The 18,390-nt window shown below is 50.3% G+C and overlaps 1 protein-coding gene across 1 annotated transcript in view; it reads right to left on the reverse strand.

Moving 5' to 3' along the window:
• Window positions 1-17,986, reverse strand: part of IGFBP2 (insulin like growth factor binding protein 2) — a 56,829-nt gene extending 38,843 nt beyond the window's left edge. The window contains exon 1 of the mRNA XM_079310801.1: window positions 17,484-17,986. Coding sequence (XP_079166927.1) covers window positions 17,484-17,883 — 400 coding nt within the window. The 5' untranslated portion in view covers window positions 17,884-17,986. The remainder of the gene's footprint in view (window positions 1-17,483) is intronic.
• Between the last annotated feature and the right edge of the window lie 404 nt (window positions 17,987-18,390).

Below are 18,390 nucleotides of genomic sequence, written 5' to 3' on the forward strand. Positions count from 1 at the left end.
CATGCAGACACCTCAGCATGGTGTTATGGAAACCACAGAGGAGTCAGACTTCCCTCAGGAGCTTTTCCCAAGGAAGACAATTCCAAAGATTTCTCTCCCTTAGAGTGGGCCCATCCAAAATTGAAGGGACCAAAACGCAGCAGTCACCCACTCAACTGACACAGGGTTTCCAGTCAAGTGACTTCCAGAGAAAGTAAATTTACCAGGCTCAAATCTGCTGGTTTGCACTAATGAGAGCACAAGGTCCCCCCTCACACCGGGGCAGCCAGCAGAGAAGGCTGCAATGGCCTGAGGCATCCCCAAAACTTCACACCCCTGACCAGGGTCTGATGCAGCAGCAGCAACAGCTGCTGACTCAGCACACTGCCCTCCCCAGCCATCAAGAACTCTGCTTTAAAGGTATTGCTCATGAAAAGGCAAAATGGGGTGAATCATAAGCTGCCCTCCTTTAAGGACATGTCACATAACTGCTAAACACAAAATAACCAGCTCCCAGCCTAGTCCCTGACCATGCTGTGACACAAACACAAATCTGTCCTTGCTCCCTGCCACACACACCCCTGCTCTCCAGCTAAGCCCAAAGCAGCACAGCTCAAGCCTTGCAGGCTGGGCTTACAGTGCCTCTTCTCACTGCTTCCAAATCTGTGCAATTCAGGGGTCACTCCAAAGCTAACCCCAGGCTTCAGAGTGCAAAGAGAACCCTGCCTGGCTTCTCACAAAACTCCTCAAGCACCCAAAACCCAGGACACAAGGGTGAAAGTAGAGCAAGTTCAGGAAGGTACTGCCCTGGAAATTTTAGGCAGAAGAGATGAGGATTTTTACAGTATTGCCCCTCTCACAAAACTCCTTTAGATGCTGAGCAACCCCAGGAGCTGCCCTAAACTCAAAAATAACACTGCTTTTCCTCGAGTCCAGCCAATTTACAGGGAGGCTGCCCCAGGGGAACAGCCCAAATCCACAGAATTGCCATTAACTAGCATGAGAAAACCTGAAGACACCACTTTGCAGGGATGTAACCTGATTTCTGTCTCTCCACAAAACAGTGGGGTGTCTGTGACTCCTCTGCAATTTCTGCCTTTCCTCCATGTGAGCACCTGTGAGCTCCTCTGGGAGCATGCCAAGCAGAGATATGTGTGGAGGACATGACATTTGTGAAACAGGATAAGGATTCCCTTCTGCTGACAAGGGGATAAGAGGGGATTTCAAGAACAGCTGCAAATATCCAAGATGGTGATTTAACTTTTCACAAGAGAAAAATTTCTCTTCCCATGCCCACAAAAGAGAGAATATATTTTTCAGATAATGCACTCAATCCTCCAGATTTGTATGAATGAAAATGGGGTCACACAAGCAGCCAAACAAGCACTGTGCTAAAGCCTGGGTGAAAGTATTGCCTCTGGATATGAGAAACAAGAACATCCAGCACCACAGGTTCCCCAGGATCTGCATTACCTATGTAACAATTCTGCTGCAGAGCCCTGAACACCAAAAATTCCCAGGCAAGACCCAAATGCCACACCAGAAACACTCCCCATCTCCAGACTGGAGAACAACAGCTGAGTTACACCCAGGAGAGGAAAAGCTCCTCTTAGCTCAGGAAGGAGAAACAACCAAATCCCCTCCCACCTATCATATAAATTCAACTGGGACTTGATGAAGACAATGGAGGAGTAAGAACTACAACCCAGTGTTTTGGCTGGGATGATAAAGATGCTCTGTGATCAACTGTGATCACCTCTATCTGGAAATGGGTGGAACAATTCCTCTTTCAGGGTCTCCATTTCTGAAATCTGTATTATGATTTTAAAGCTGCACTCAGGAACATTTTCCCACTGCCAACAAGCTCCTTCCACAATGGCTGAACCAGTAACACCAGCAAGGTTACAGTAAGAAAGAGCTAAACCTATTGAAGTTCCTACCAGATATGTTTTTTTAACAAATATCAAAGGAGGGTGCCTAAAATCAGACACCAGAGTGGCCAGTGACCCACTCTGCTCATCCCTACTGCATCTAATGCATCCAAAACAGTTTTGGAGGAGAGAGCAGGAGAGGGGAGTCCACTCCAGCAGATGTCACACCAGATAAGAGTATGACAAGTGTCTGTGCCCTGGTGCTGCCAGGCAGCATGCCAGCACAAACAGCATGCAGGTGCTTTGACAGCATCACAGCCACACCCCTGGGATGGATCCCGGCCATGCCCTGCCAGCCGAGCCCACGACCATCTCTGCTGCTCATGGCCACGGAAAATGAGCTGTGGTTTGCCCCTGCTGGGCTGGTTTGGGGTGCAGGGCCAGCACAGGGGAGGTGGCTGGGGGTGCAATCCCCAGGAGCCTGCAATAAAGGAGATCTGTGTGGCTGGAGAGTGTGAGGTCTCCTGGGAACAGCCCTTTTACTGGGCTCCAGATGCTCTGGAGTGATTGCTTATATGAAGGCGGGGGAGGCCTCTTTACTGTTTCTCATTTCCTCTTTTTTTTTTGCTTACCCCCCCCCATTTCCTGGTTTTGTTCAGAAGCACAAGAGAGTCATTCATCATTTTTCTTCCAGCACAAGGAGCACTCTCACCTCCCCCTCACCCCTAAATCCCTCCCCACCAGGAAAGGGCACGCGTTCTCCAGCCAAAAAGGCTCTCAGCAGGGAAGGCAAAGCTCCCCAGCTCCTGCAAGCAGCTCTGGCACAAAGGGCCACATTCTCAGCTGGCTTCAGTGGGTGCCAGCCCCCAAAGGGGGAAGGCCAGAACTCAGCAGAAGCAGAAATGCTAAGTCAGAGAACGGATATCAGCAGAGGAGGAGAGAGATTTGCACTGGCTGGAATTATGATGGAAAGCAGAGAGGGATCTGCATGCTGACACGACAGACAGCACCTCAGGTAACTGGAGAAAAAGAGCCAAGACATAAAGGTCCACTTATGTCTCAGCCCACATGCCATATTGGTCACTCAACTCACCAAAACCTGGGAAAACCTTCCTTGTGGACTAGGCACTCCACTCTTTGGAAAGTGGATGGGCTCTGGTCCAAGTGCAGAGCCCAGGCACTGGACTGGCAGCACTTTACAAGCTGCCAGCCCCAGGTTTGGGATGGGCTTCCAGGAAAGCCCTGCTCAGTTGGCAGGAGGGGAGAAAGGGGGTGGCTATAGATGCAGACATTTAACCCATCCAGAGGGTCGGCACCACCCCCAGGAAAACTTCATTAGAAAGCTGTGCTCCAAAGTCCACTTTGGTTCTCAGTCACATTGCTCTTTCCACAGCTTCTTGATGGCTTCTCCTTGCCCCACCTTGGAGAGAGAGTGCCAAGATGAAAACATCTCAGTACGACAGAGAAGAGGATCTCTCTTGGAATGCCCTTAAGAAAGAGGGCGAGTAGGAAAACCCCAAATTCTGGCACACATTTTTATAAAGGAACTCTGCATTGTCATGAAAAGTAGGACAGTGAAAACACCTGGGGTCTGTTTGGGGTTGTTTGGTTTGGCTGATGACCTGGAAAAAATAAAAGGAACTAAAACTGGACATACAGAAAGCATTCCAGGTTTTGGTTTTGTTTGGGTTTAATCACAGCAGTAACAGCAGTCAAGCCAAAAAGGCTGGCTTATGGTCAAACCCAAAGCTTCTTTTTGGTCCTTTTAGAAGGAAAAGAAATAGAAGGTTGTGGTCAGCTCTGGGGCCAGCTGGGTGGAGGGAGTCTGTGTGCCAGCAGCTCCACCAAGGAGGTGCATTTATGGCCCAATTTCAGCAAGAACTGATGAGCAGTGACAGCACAAGCCACCAAGAGCCTGGCCATGTGGGACTGAAGGCTTCCACACCCACTGAACCAGAGCTCCTGCTGGCTCCTGCAGTTGGTGCTCGGGACGTTCATGGAGCCCAGAGGGATCACTGTGCTCTTCCAGGCTCTCCTCTAAACTTAAACTGCTTATGCCAACAAGTGCCAGCGCTTTGCAAAACCCCTGTGTCACAGTGTGGGAGCCCAGACAGCCTGGGCTCACCTCTCAGGCACAGGAAGAGTTTGGGGTGATTTTTCACACACCCTGGATCACTGGTGGCACGTTCTTTTGGAATTGCCTTTGAGAGTGTGGATGTTCATTCCCTTTTCTTTCTTTAAAGATGCTCAAGTGGTGAACTTCTTTAGCTGCTCATCTCCCTAAATACAAGCTTGTTTTGAGGTTCCTTTGTGCTCCCAAGGAGAAATGTCAGTATTTCAAAGCTACCAGAGTAAAACCTTAGTTTTACCTTTCGTTTTTTTCCAAATGGTTTGGCAGCCAAACCAAAGGGAGCAGTCCCAAGCAGGAACCAACACGTGGATTCCATCATACTCCAAACCCAGAGAGTGTCACCTCCACAGCTCCCAGACATGCTTGTGCAGAGCCCTGCCCTGACCCTCCCAACCTGGCAGGAGTGCTCCTTGACAGCTCTTCTTGCTGGATCCATGAATGGCAGGTTTCAGCAGGTCTTCACTGAGCCAGATAGGTCACAATAATCCTTCTAGCACCCTGCTGAAAATATGCAAAGTAAATATGAGACCGAGCATGGGGAGAGAAGGTGAGGCTGGCAGAAATGAAGCAAGAACACAAGAGGAAGAAAGAAAGCACAGCACCTTATAGCAGGAAAATAATAAACTTGTTGGCAAAAAAACCAAAAAATGCAATGGGAAAAAAGTACAGGGTTCTAGAGAAAAAAAAAAGCAGCAAAGGAAGAGGGCAAGAGAGACCAGGATGAGCATGCTGGCCTGAATGCACATGGTCAGCACGGGTATAATGATGCATATTTTCTTCTTGACACTAAAGAGACCCCAGAGGGCCCACAGAAGTCTTTTGCAAGTCAAAGGACCAAGCTCTTGACTATTCCCAGGTGGAACAACTGCTGAGTCATTCCTTACCCATAAGGCTCTCATCCCACAAAAATCCAGACTTCTGCTATTGCAATGAGTATTAAAATATTTTTTTTTAAATCCCAGGGAATTTTGCATTGGAGCCTTTTTAATGTTTTCCCCACCGTGGCATCTTCAAACCAGGCAACATGTGGCACCATCAGTGTTTTTGCAGTGCTCATCACTGGAGCAACTTGAAAGCTGTTCAGTCTAAAGAACTTTCTCTCCTAAGGTACAGTCCCATTACTGAATCTTCCAGGACCAAAGGATAAGCACGCCCAAGAACAACACACTCAGCTGTACCTGCCTCAGTTTCCTTGACTCCCAGGTAGAGCTTTTACTGTGCAGCAGAGGCTAAACTGTGCCTGGGGGCTGCAGAACCAAAGTCTGGGAGGAATGAGATTAATTACATGAATAACAAAAAGCCGGATGCCAGCCACCAGCCCCCACCCCACACAGCTCAGCGGGATGCAGAAGGGAAGCAAGCAACTCAAAACCCAGAAGAGCTCCCAAATGAGGCCAGTCTTATCCTATTCCAGCTACAGACCTGCATCTTGGCCTTCACAAGGGCCAAGAAAAGCCCTGCACATTTTCTTTAGAAAGGAGCACAACAATGAAAAGCCCCCAGTAGGAGAGTTTTCCTTTCAGTCTGACCTGGAGCGTCCTGTGCATCCGCCACGAGGGCACAGCCACCGGGAGCCAGCTCACCCGCTCGGGAGGAGAAAAGGGAAGTTAATTTTCACAGCCAAAAGAAAATAGGGAGTTCATTTCAGATGGCAGGAATGTAACCGTGACATTGAGTCACTTGCTATTTCTGCTTCCCGGCTATGTCTCTCCACAGGAAAGCCCCTGGACAGAAGCACCCTCCAGGCAGCATTGCAACACGTGTGCTCCAACTCTGCTCTAATCCCACTCCTGCAGTCCCCACTTCAGGTCCTTGGGAACAGGGTGGTTTTGAGGAGATTCAGTCTCGCTCACCCTGTGCCTTGGCTGCCTTAAACACATGCCTGTGTCTGGGAAAAAGGCAAACCTGCAATCCTGGCCCAAGGCTGCTCAGGGTCTGACCCAGCTGGGAACAGCAGAGCTCCATTCTGTGCAGGACATCAGCCAGGACAGGATGGCAGCGCTGCCCTGCATCAGCCCCTGTGCTGGGCTCAGAGGGGACCAACACCACCTCTCCAGCTCTGAAATGCAGCTGTTTACCTCTGTCACAACAGGGAAATCACCTTTGCTGCAGGCTGAGCTGTGATGATGGGTGACCCTGCCCCATGGCTTTGCAGCACCCCCAGCCTAACTCCACCACGGGAGCAGCCTGATCTGTGCTGTCCGAGTCCCTGCCAGGCTGTGTCCTCTAGACACAGAGCATGCTTCCACAGCTCTGAAAGCAGAGCAGCCAGCTGGGATTACTCCAGCACAGGCCAGGCTACACAAGCCCCAGGTACTGGTGTCAGGCAGTCAGCCCAGCTCAGGTCACGATTTCAGGGATTTCCGAGGCTCAGCCCAGTGTGCCAGCAGCTCACAGGGACACCTCTGTCACTGACTGCACTAATTGCAGCCTTGCACTGCAGGCTCCTTCTGCCACACAACCTACAGTCCATCCACCCACAGATATTTCTTGGGCAAAACTTTGCTAACTTCCCTCATCTGATGGGAGTCCACTGCTTCAGCAGCAGAGTTACAAAATCTTAATGCAGGCTGTGCACAGGTTGTCAGGATGTGGTTTGCATGGCAGTGGGCAGCCTGGAGTGGGGTGTAAATACTCCCACAGGAGCATGCACACACTCAACACTGAGCTTGATATCTGCCTTAAACACGATGATGATAGAAGACAAACAAGATGCATAATTTAACTGCCAAAAATGCCATTTCATCACAGGATGCCATGGAAGGGAGGTGCATTCAGCTGACTATCCACACACCGGCAAGGAAAAGCAAAAAAGATCAGGAAAAAAAATGCACAGCAAAACACAGACTCAGTTAAATATTTATGGGGGCCACTGCATTTCAATTACAAGCAGTTTTTTAGGTCAGCTGAGACATTTTAGTTCTGCTAAGGCAGATCAGCTCCAGGGGACAAGATACTGCTGACAGTGACAAGCCAGAGGCTCAACCCTCCCAGCACACCCCGTAACTAGGGATAAAAACAGATCTGGGCAGGGCTGTGCTTCCACTGGGCACAGCCTGAGCCATGGGACCTCCCTTCTCGCCACAGCTGAAGCCTCAAGACACAGACTGATGTACACAGACACCACTGTGGGCTTGTCTGCCTCCCCCAGCACTTGAAGCCTCACTGCTGGAAGTCAGGGCAGCTCACCAAATAAAGAAGGTGCCTCTGTGAGCAGCCAGCAGGCCAGGCTGTGCTTTGGAAATCCCTGAAATCGTGGGCTGAGCAGTATCAGCAGCATGATGGGTTTCCATAGCACTGCTCCCACCTCTCAAGGCTCACTCCATACTCCTCCTAAATTCCCAATCTGTGCATCACTGGCTGTCACCTGAAGCCAGAGGATGAACGTGACAGATATTTGGCCAGGTTCACCTGCTGCCCTGTCAAATCTGCACTGCCCAATACTCTCAGTGTGCTCTGAATTTGCAAAGGTCAGTTTCAGCACATGCAGGACCAGCCCAATGGCCAGGAGTAAGGTAACAAATCCTTGAAACCAGAGTGATAAAAACAATAAACAGAAAACTGGAGGAAAGCAGCGACTGAAATTCACAACACTACTAGAGCAACAGAAGCTTTCCAACCATCTGAGATTAGAAGAATCTATGTCTTCATTTGCATTTTTTACACTTTATACATTTTGTTAATGCTGGAAATTCTGTGTTTCAGTCTTTGTTAGCTCATTTGGCCATAGTCCAGGATGAGGGTCACTATTCTCAAGAGAGCTGAGCAGCAAACCAAACCACTCTGTGCCATGGGACCTGCAGGAACTTTACCACCTCACTGGTCAGCTTTGTCATGTCAAACTCACTTCATCCAAAAAAACAAGTACAAGCCTGGGTCACAAAGGTGGGGCTGAGCAGAAAGGAGGGGTCAGTCTCAGAATGAGAACTCCTGTCCAACCACACGTATCTGAAGCAATGTTCATAAAGCAAACACTGGAATGACCAGCAAGCAGTGCACCTGCCCTTACCAGCAGGGTGAATCTCAAGACAACAGCAGCACTTCTAAAAAGGGATTAAAATAAAAGCACACTGAGTCCACAGACAACATTTGTTTAAAAGCCACGTGAGAGGTGGTAAATTTCTGCAGGCTGACCCCCCACAAACGTAAGCAAGGGAAAATTATCAGCTCTGGGTTCCCAAAATATTTACCCAGTCTAACATTACTCTATTACTCTGACTACACTCAATCAAACATTTCCAAAGTGCCATGCCACCATAACTCAAGTGCAGAGCACCCTTTCAGAGTATTTCCAAGCACTTCACTACCATAAAAGCCAACAGTGTCCTTGCAAGGCAGGAAACCCATCCTAATGAGGAGAGGAGGCTGAAAGTGTGCAGCCTTCATTGTGCAACATCCAAGGGTCAAATCTGAACACTGCATCCAACTGGAATTGTGGAAATTATTTCGAAGCCTAGATGAACAACCTAAACTGAGCAGGGAATGAGAGGCTGAGAGAAGACAGCACTGTGGAGCAGGCTGGGGTGTTTAAGTGGCTGCAGTTGATCGAAAATTGGGGTTTAGATCTCATCTGGCCAAAAGCCACAGCTTGGGAAGCACATCTGGTGGAGGATGTCAGTACACTCTGTGTGTTTCCTCACGAAGGTTTGGAATACTAGTTCTTATTTTTAGTACTATTTCCATTTCTTCATGTAATGAGTTCAGTGTTTCAGGCAGCCCTGGAGGAGCAGGAAGGACAAGTCCTGTAATAAAACTAATTAATTCATGTGGAATTTCTAGCCACTATTGTGAAAGTGGACAAATTCCTCACTTCTGAAAAGCTGCCCAAGTGGCCATTAATCTGGCTGTGGTCACAAGCAGGATTCCTGTGGCCTCCTGCAACACCCAACCAGCCCCCGGGACAAAGCCTGCAGAAACCAAAGTGGATGTTTTTATTTCCTCACACCGACTCCCACAGCCCGAGTTTTACTAGACAAGATACTTGCTTCAGAGGGCTCCATGCCAAATTCCTCCCTGTGCCCACAGACCAACCATGCCCCAGTTATGTGCAGAGAGGTCTAGACCTTCCCAAACCTCCAAATTCAGCCCCAAACAGGCATTTTTGGCTTTATTCACAGCTCTGTAGACCAGTTGCTTTCCACCTGCCCAGTCTTGGCCACGCTCTCGGCAACAGGTGCTCTGAAAGGAACAGGGTACCAAGTTTGTCCTTAATACATTAGAAGTTGTATTCCCAGCACCCAGCTGGGTGTGCAAGGAAGTTGAGCTTTACAGGTCCCATCTGCAGGCAGTGAGAAGCTGGGCTCCTCCACAGAGAAATTCCAGGCAAGAATCTCATCAACCAAAATCTCCCAGTAATGCACAAGAATTAATGGAATCTAAAAGCTCAGGGTGACAGCGTCTGTGGGGTCTGGCAAGAACAAAAAAGAAGAGAATACACTGATTTTAGTTACTAAAATCAACAACAAAATTACTCAGAATTCCCACAGTGACTGACCTGTAAGAAGGCACCATTTTGCCATAGTCTCACTTTTCTCTCCCAGTTCCAGCATTCTTTGAATTCAGTGATGGATTGGTGGGTTAGCTTCTAATTAGTACCTGTACTGCTGACCCACCATCCTGTCCCAGGAATGGCAATAGTCCCTAAACACCACTAGAAAATAAGATCTTCTACTAAAAATGGTATCTGGAATAATCTGTAACAAGCTGGATTTCTGCCTAAACAAGATCCTGCCCAAACCAGCCCTGCAGAAGCCATGGAAGCAGTCCTGTTCATTATGGTCAAAAGAAGAGGCACCCTACTAGTTAACAACCCACCAGTCACCTCAGACTGAGCAGCAAGCATCCTGCAGAAATGGATGTCAGATGCTCACCCTTTTCTAGCTGGAAAACAGCAAAGAGAAAACAAGGGAAGGAAGGCTTCCATCTCCTCAGCAAGCCAAGAGAAATTCATCAGCTTGGACTAAGTCTTCTGCAACTAGCCAGGAGAGCTGAGAGCAGACTTCTGGCTGAAGTCTGACCAGCAGCATCATACCGGGAAATCTTGCTGTAGTCTGGAGTAAAAATACTGGGCAGAGCTTCATGAATTTTCATTATATTACAGGACATGTAATCCCACACATGTTGTTATGCAAGTGAGTGCAGTGCACTTTGTGTCAGTGTTGTAGATATCCTGCATTACAAGGACAAGCTGCAAGGAAGCACAAAGATACCTCTCTAAAATTGCCACCAGCCAGTAAGGTGTTGAAAATATTATAAATTTCAAGGGAAGAGCATTAGAAATACCCTCATCCCACCTGAGTTGGTTTATCTGCAGAAAACAGTAAGAAAAAGCAGGGATTTTAACACAGTCCAATTCCCACCAGTGCTTTGTGTCACTCTCAATTACAGTCCAGAATGAAATACCAAGAAATCGTTCCTTGCAGCCGGCAGAATTAATGGGATCTTTGACTACAGAGAGCACCAGGCAGTGAACTTGCTGCCTTACCAGCCAAGAGGCACAGTGCAGCTTTCTTCAGAATAAAAGCTGGAATGTCAGAGGACAGTTCAAGGCTTATAAAAGTGACCTGATGTCTCCCAGTATTCCAGTCCATAACAAAAGCACGTAATTCCCAATCCTTTCCTTTCTTAAACAATTTATTTCTACCATAAGCTATTGCAACATGAGACTTCATCTTCCCACTGATGTCTCACTAAATGACATGTCTGGCAAAACACTAAGCAGAAATCAATCAATAATGCAATTACAAAGAGCTGTCAAATGCTGGGCTGCAGCAAAGCTCTAATAACTGAGCACTAACCCTTTTCTCCTCAGCCTCTGCCTAGGATAGCCATCACATCACGTGTTCTTGTAATTAGGTGTCAACTCGTTTAATGAGGTCACACTTGGCCAGTTTGTGAATGAGAAACACCTTCCAGCTTGCTGGCAGTGACTGCTGCAAGTAAGCAGAGATGTTTCAGTCAGATCTGGTCTACTGAAGGTAGTTTGTTTTTGTGGAAAGAATAGAGTAGATTTGAAATCTGATAAATTGGCAGAAAACTCATCCTTCCAGAAAAGTGAAGATTCAGTTGGGTAAACTTCTTATCATGGCTCTGTGGGTCCAAACAAAGCCCAAGACCTGTGTGACAGAGCATGAGAATGTGCACGGGGAAGAAAGCGGCACATGGCTGCCACGACATCAGCTGAGTGGAATAATCTGCACAATAAGTGCAAGGATTAGCAAGGATTTTTCCTTCTCTCACGAGTCCACAGCAGGACCATGCACCATGGTCAGCCTCCCAGTCCCAGAGCACACTCAGCACCCATAAAGTACCACACTGTGCACATATGTACTACAGCTCCCTCCTCCAGGGACACACGGGGCACTAATGCAGCCCCCAGCACAAACCTGCCCCTTTTGGCAGATACAAACAGTCCCAGAGGACGCTGGAAAGACAAGCACAATGTGTTCAGTACATGCTGCTAAAGGACACAGGAGCAGTGATTCCAGCAGCATCCCCCCAAGGGACAGCCGGGATGAAGATGGGTGGAGGCGACAGTGGAAGTGCAAGCAATTGCAATGGATTTGCATCTAATACAGAAAAGGTCTGCTAAGCAGAGACTTGAGCACAGTTACATATCCCACCCCAGTTCAGGGAAAGAAAACAGGATTTCTTATGCTTGAAAACTCAGTACACCACCAAGCTCAGCCTTCCTTCTGTAACAGAAATGCTTTATACAGCATCTTTACATTTTACCTTAACCTTCCTCTTAGAGCAAAAGATTCTCTCTGAAGGAGTCCCAGCAGGAAAGGCAGATGTTACCATGCTCAGAAAGTTTAGAATTGTCCATTCCAAACAGAAATGCAAAAAATCCACCAAGGAAACTATTGTTTCTCCTAGCTCCATAGGTCAGAACACATGACCAGGAAAAGCAGGTACAGGAATGCTGGTGGCTGCTGGGATGAAACTCTGCCTTTACAAATCCAGTTGTGTTTGTGGATAACAGCAACAGCTGCCCATCGGGCAGATAAATTAGACCCAGATGATACTGCAGCCAGGTCTAGTACAGAGCCATACACAAAGACACCTCTCACATTCCAGTTTTCACTGTTTTGCCTCCTGAATTGTTTATCTCAGCTCAATTCCTGGATGTGGATAAAACAAACGACATGGACTTTCTCACAGACGGGGCTTCTTGCTGTTCCCTTGACAAATACCATACTCAGTGAGTATAAGCCTGAAATCCAGAGGAAAGGAAACAACTGCAAAGGGCAAGAAGGAAACAGATCATTTGCCAAGGGACAGCATGAAAACACATTTCTGCTTTGGGTCAGAGCCTTGAAATCTTCCCAGGCTTCCCTCTCCCTCCAAACCACCATTTTCACACCAGCAGCACTCTCACCACGGCAAACTCCAGGACTGTGGGAGGGGGTAGCATTATTTTCAAGAAGCTGCTTCACAAAGGTGTTATTAATTGTCTTAAAAGATTACCAGGTTAGCTCTTGACCAGACACAGCTGCTGCGGATGAGCGTGAAGATCTGGTCCACCTACTGGCAAAGCCCCAAAGGCAATGAGGACAGATGAGCTGTGTGGTTTTCTTGTTCACCTATCATCTCTACAGCTGTTACTAATTGCTTTTGTCTTTTAATAAATTCTTCCAAGGCAAGGAGCTGTGCAGACATTCAGCTTATCCTGTAGTGGCTATGGACAGATCAGCACACTCCTGTGGTTTGATTCTGGTAGTCAGCTTCCCTGGCGTGTGGCAATGCCCAAGCTTGCATAAGCCAGGCTGAAAGCCTGGTTCCTGCACTCCTAACTAACTAACTCCTCTTGCTCATGTGCTTCCAGCACAGGATGAGGGGGACACTCACAGCCTGGCTCTCCTCTAGTACTTTCAGGACATCCACTGGTGCACTGGATCCACCACCTTGACTGGCAGGGTCAGAAGCTGTGGGGCAGAGGACAGATACACACACGCACATGCAGATCATGACGGATGCATCAGTTCCTTATAAAAGCAGGAGAAAAGCAGAAGTCTTCCTGGCAATTCAGTAGAGATGAAAAATGCATTCATAGCATTACTGGAATGGTTTTCAAGTTGCTGTTAAAATTCCAGTTACATTATGCTACCTCCAACCTCAGAGTCTTCTGTGTTTTCAAGCAATACATTAAACTGTCTTTTAACAGCTGCCTGCCAAGGGGAAATGAAGGTTTTGACATCTGACCTGTAAGGAAGGATGTGTGGCATTTGGAGCTACCCAAATAAGGATTTTAGCTGGATGCTAAAGCAAGCTGTGTTTTTAACAGTTAACTATTTTGACGCTGTTTTAGTGTCATGGGAGTTCAAAGTGGAGACCCTGGTCAGGTGAGTACGGCAACCCCAGCCTGTCAAGTTCAAGTGTGCTTGGAGCCACATTCTTTGCACAGCTCTTTTTCCCTTTGGAAAGGTTACTTTGCAGTTGCATGGACTGAAAAAATACATTAGTTTTAACAAGTAAGTGAGATTCCAAAGCAGGACTCATTAGCTAGCAGTGGGTTCTGAGACATATCCCACTAAATGAGTACATGTATCCCAACAACAAAGTAATACTACAAACACAATTGAACTGAACTGACATAGGGGAAAAAAATAACTCTTAACTGGTCAGCTTTGAACAACAGCTCAAGAACCATTTTTTCAGAGTGGAACAAGCTTTATTCCTAGGATCTTGTTTCCATTAGGAGAAAATATGTTCTTCAGCTATTCTCACAGCTTGGGCAAGACAATCTAGGGCATTTGCATCATTGAGATCTGCCCTGCTCCACCTCTTAGCATAAGTTCCCACCTGGGAGCAGCACTTGGCATCCTGCTGAACACCCTGCTGCACCTTGAGCCAGCTCAGGTCATCCATCTGACACTTGTTTTCTAGGGCTGGCTCACAGCAGGACAATCTCCCAAACCAGCCTGCTCTGATATAAGGTCAGAGCTGAACCCAGCAGAAGGAAGGGCAGAGGACATGGGAGCTGAGAGCTGCACACCACCACACAAGCCCCTGGTGCCAGTTCATCATGGCTGAAAAGAGAAGGCAGGATCCTCACCCCCTGGCTGAGACTGGAGGGGTTGAAAGACCCCAGTGGTACCTAAAATACCTCTCAAATTACCCTGTGTCTGCAAGACCCATAAGGCCAACCTAGGCCTGCTTTGAATAGAAGGTGGCTGCAGGGCCTGAGACATTTTCTGCCAGGACACAGCACAATGAAAAGACAGTCCTCACCCTGCTCCCTGTGTCCTGGAGGACCTTGGGCACATCATTCGCTCCATCTGCAAAACACTGTGATAATCTTGCAGAGGTGCTGAGAGAATAAACACACCCAAGACCAGCAGGAGCTCTGTGAGCTCTGTGCACACAGGAATAACCCTGTCCCCAGGTCAGGCAGTTCCAGCCACAAGTACAGGAATTTGTCACGCCATGACCTGAAACAAACTGCAGTGGAACGTGGTCCAGAGGCACCAGAGAGACCTAAAAGGCCCTGATCCCTGTAGATGCTGAGTCTCCACCTCACTCCCACCACTCAGGGGGGTTGATGCACTCTCCTCCCCAGGGAGGGCAGAAGTTCTTAGACTGATTTCCACAGACTGCTGCTATTTTGTTCCAACATTCCCAACATCTCCAAAATACCCAAAGCCTCTTGTGCAATGAGCAACATCCCTTGCTTCTTAGCTGCATGGTGGTTTATGTTACTTTCCGCCTACAACCATTTCAGGATTGGCTTTACAGACCTTACTGGAAGACTAAACAATGCTGGAGCCATAGCAGGAGAATTTGCAGAGTTTTATTCCTTGTTTCATTTCGGCAATCCTTCTGCCTCTCATCAGGGACAAAAAAACTTGCCAACCTCTTAATTTAGGAATAGCACGAGCTCTGCATTCCAGTCCTGAATCAGCCAAAGGAGCCTTTTCAAGCTGGAAAGGGGAAAAAGGGTAAATACCTTTAAGCACATTTAAAAAGAAAGAAAAAAAAAAAGCACCACAAAACCAACCACACCAAAAAACCCTCAACACCTGCTTTCTGCAGGCAAAAACTTGCTCTTGGGGCACTCTTGAAACTGGCTTAACATCAGCATTTGAAAGCAAATTCCAGTCCCTGCTCTTTTGGGTGCCAGAGTGCTTTCCCTGTCACTGCTTAAAACGAAAAGCAAACTCAGCTCTCTCATAGATGTTTAGCAAGCACAGTGCAGATGGGATCAAAGATGAGAGTCTGAAGAGAAGAGCATCAAGTGAAGCTGGCAGATTCAGATTTTGTTTTTGTTGAGGGTTTGGTTGTTTTGGTTTGGTCGGGTTTGGTTTTTTTTTTTTTTTCCTGATGGCTACAACAACCTGTTAAAAGTTTTGTAATCTGAAGAGCACAAACCCTTTTCTGGATGTCCAAGCTCCTCTGCCAAGACATGCTCAACTGTGAATACTCCAGCTGCATGTTTCCCATCACGCTGGCTAAGGATGTGCCAGTATTTTTATTATTCACCCCCTATGGATATTACAGAGCACCACATACATTATAGGGCTCTTAAACTGTGCTATTTATATCTGTGTGTATTATCTACTGAGATACAATCAAATAAATCACACCCATTGTAAAGGAATAAAGATAATCAAATCAAGCAAAATACTGAGTGATGTAAACGTAATTCTGAATTAAAGTCTGTAAAAGAAAAAAGAAGCACTAACTCAGAAAATTACCTCAGCCCATCATTGCAATGCCCTCCACCCACTCCAGCTTTTTGTAAAAGCATAAGCCTGGAAGTCAGCACCAAATTCCTTAAATCTAAATGCCCTTGGCTTCTTCTGGCGAGTCTAAAATTCATTCCCTTGATGCTCATATTCTGTAATCAAGGAAGATTTCGCATCAACGTTGTTCTCCAGAGTCCTGGCTCTCCACAGCCCTTCACAGCTGGGCAAGGGAACAGGGACAGGAGTGGGGAGAACAGCAGTCACAGCCTGGCTGTGCGAAGCAGCAGCTTGAAACGTACAAAGTTCTTCCTGCTGCTGTTTTTTCACTACTCTGCTCATCTCTCCTCATCGAGCAGAGCAGCACACACAGGTACCTGCACCAGCACACACAGGTACCTGGACCAGCACACACGGGTACCTGGCTGCATTCCCATCCTCACGGAAAGGGAAGCCAAGAGGTACAGCCCGCTTCAGAGCACTTTTAAATAAAGAGGGAAGGGAGGGAATTCAAAGTCGTGCTGCTGAACTAGTTATGCAAACAGGGTCAAGAGCCCAAGTCGTAGCCAGGGGAGCAAACCCAGCAAGGCAGCAGAAGTCAAGGAGGGGTGCTGGTTTACGAAGGAGAAAGTGCTGGTTTCTATTTCCAGAGCTGATTTGTCAATTCTTAACATCCCACGGAAAAGGCAAGAGCTTGCAGTGGATCGCACGGGAGAGGAGGCATTAATAAACCCCAGCAGTGCTCTATCGGCAGCCGAGGAGCGCTCCCTCCCACGGCAATCACAGCAACAGGTCCGGAGCCTGCTGGCGTCCCGGTGCCCGCGGCTGTGCTCCCCTTGGGGGGCCGGAGGGGCCGGGACACCCCCGGGAGCTGGCACAGGTCAGCTCATCTCCAAGGTGGGCTCTGCTGGAAGGGTGGCCGCAGGAACAGGTTCCTCACATAGCAGAACCCCGCAGTCTTCCCCCTTCCCAGCCGGCAGCACACGGTCCTCCCGCACCACCTCTCTCCGTATCTCTGGGGCATCCATCATCCTTCAGGGTGCTTTTCCACCAAACACAAATCTGAACGTTCGCTCCTCTCTGCTCCCCCAAGGACTCTCCCCACCCCTCAGCTGCATCCCCCCAAAGTTCACCCTTATCTGTTCCCATGGTGGGGTTTTTTTCCCCTAAAAGACCCCAACCTCCAGCCTGTCCCCTGGAGCGGTCCCTACATTCCCTCCCATCCTGTTACATTTCACCCCTGGCATTCCTGTCCCATACCAAAGAAACCTCTCTAACCCCCGAGGTAATTGCACCCCAAATATCCCATTTTGCCCACCCCAGGGATGCGCTGATGCTTTGTCCCCCCTCCAGTGCCCCTCTCTCTCATTCCCTCCCTCGTTGTGCTTCCCTGGACTTACTCTCGCTCCTCTCCCGCAGGGATCCCCCTTGTCTGCGCTCCGGCGGGGTCGCTCTGCCCCAGGAGGACCCCCCTGAGGTCACTCTTTGGGATTCCTTTGTCCCCTGGGCGTTCCCGAGTGCGCGGTGTGCATCGCCCACCTGTCCCCGGTGCCCGGCACCCGCGGAGCGACGCGCGGTGCTCTGTCCCCAGCGCCCAGCCCCGCGTTCCCGGCGGGCAGTGCCCGGTTCCCAGCGCCCAGCCCCGCGTTCCCGGCGCGCAGTGCCCGGTCCCCAGCGCCCAGCCCCGCGTTCCCGGCGCGCAGTGCCCGGTCCCCGGCGCGGCGCAGAGCGCTCGGTCCCGGTGCCGGTTCTCGGCTCGCCGTGTCGGACCCGCGGAGGCCGGGGCCGGGCGCCGCTCACCTGCGGGGCGCTGCTCACCTGCGGGGCGCTCGGCGCTGGCGCCGTACTCGGCCGTGTCGCGGCGGCGGGCGCAGGTGCCCTGTCCCTGCACCAGCGCTTGCAGGGGCAGCTCGGCGCCGGGGTCGGGGTAGCAGCGCAAGCCGGCGGCGCAGCGCGGCGTGTAGACACCGCACGCCTCGGCCTCCAGGCGGGCGCACACCGGGCAGCAGCCGCAGCCCGGCTCCCGCACCAGCTCGGGGCAGGGCGGCCGGGCGGCCGGGGGGCAGGCGGCCAGGCGCTCCGCCGTGCAGGGCGGGCAGCGGAACAGCACCTCGGGCAGCGCCGGCCCCGCCAGCGCCAGCGCCGCCGCCGCCGCCGCCAGCAGCAGCCGCGGCCAGGCGGCCCGCGCCGCGCCGCGCCCGACCCCGCCGAGCGCCATGGCGGGACTGACGGGCCGCGGGCCGGCAGGTGGACGCGCCGCTCGGCCCCCCGGCGGGGCGGCGCGGGGCGGGGAGCCGAGGAGAGGAGCGGAACCAGGCGGCGTGGCACGGCACGGCACCGCAGGGTACGGCACGGCACGGCACCGCAGGGTACGGCACAGCACAGCACGGCACGGCTCGGCGCGGAGCCGGGCTGAGCGGAGCTGAGCGGGGCCGGGCGCGCCGCGCCGCCGCTGGGTCCTAGAGCCGCCCCCACGCCCGCCCCCGCTCCCCCGCGGGGGTCGGGGCTGTCCCTGCCGCTGGGGAGCGCGGATCGGACCAGAGCGGGCTGGGGCAGCGCTCACAGCAGTGGGGGTGACCCAGAGAGGAGCTGGGGACGGTGACCCACACGGGCAGAGGGTCTGCTGCAATGAGACCAGGGATGGGGTCTGCCCCGCTGGATGCGGCGGGACCAAACGCGACAGGGACCGCCTGACAGAGACACCTTGAGCAGGGATGGAGATCGC

This window comes from Erithacus rubecula (genome assembly GCF_903797595.1).
Source record: "Erithacus rubecula genome assembly, chromosome: 8".
NCBI lineage: Eukaryota > Metazoa > Chordata > Aves > Passeriformes > Muscicapidae > Erithacus > Erithacus rubecula.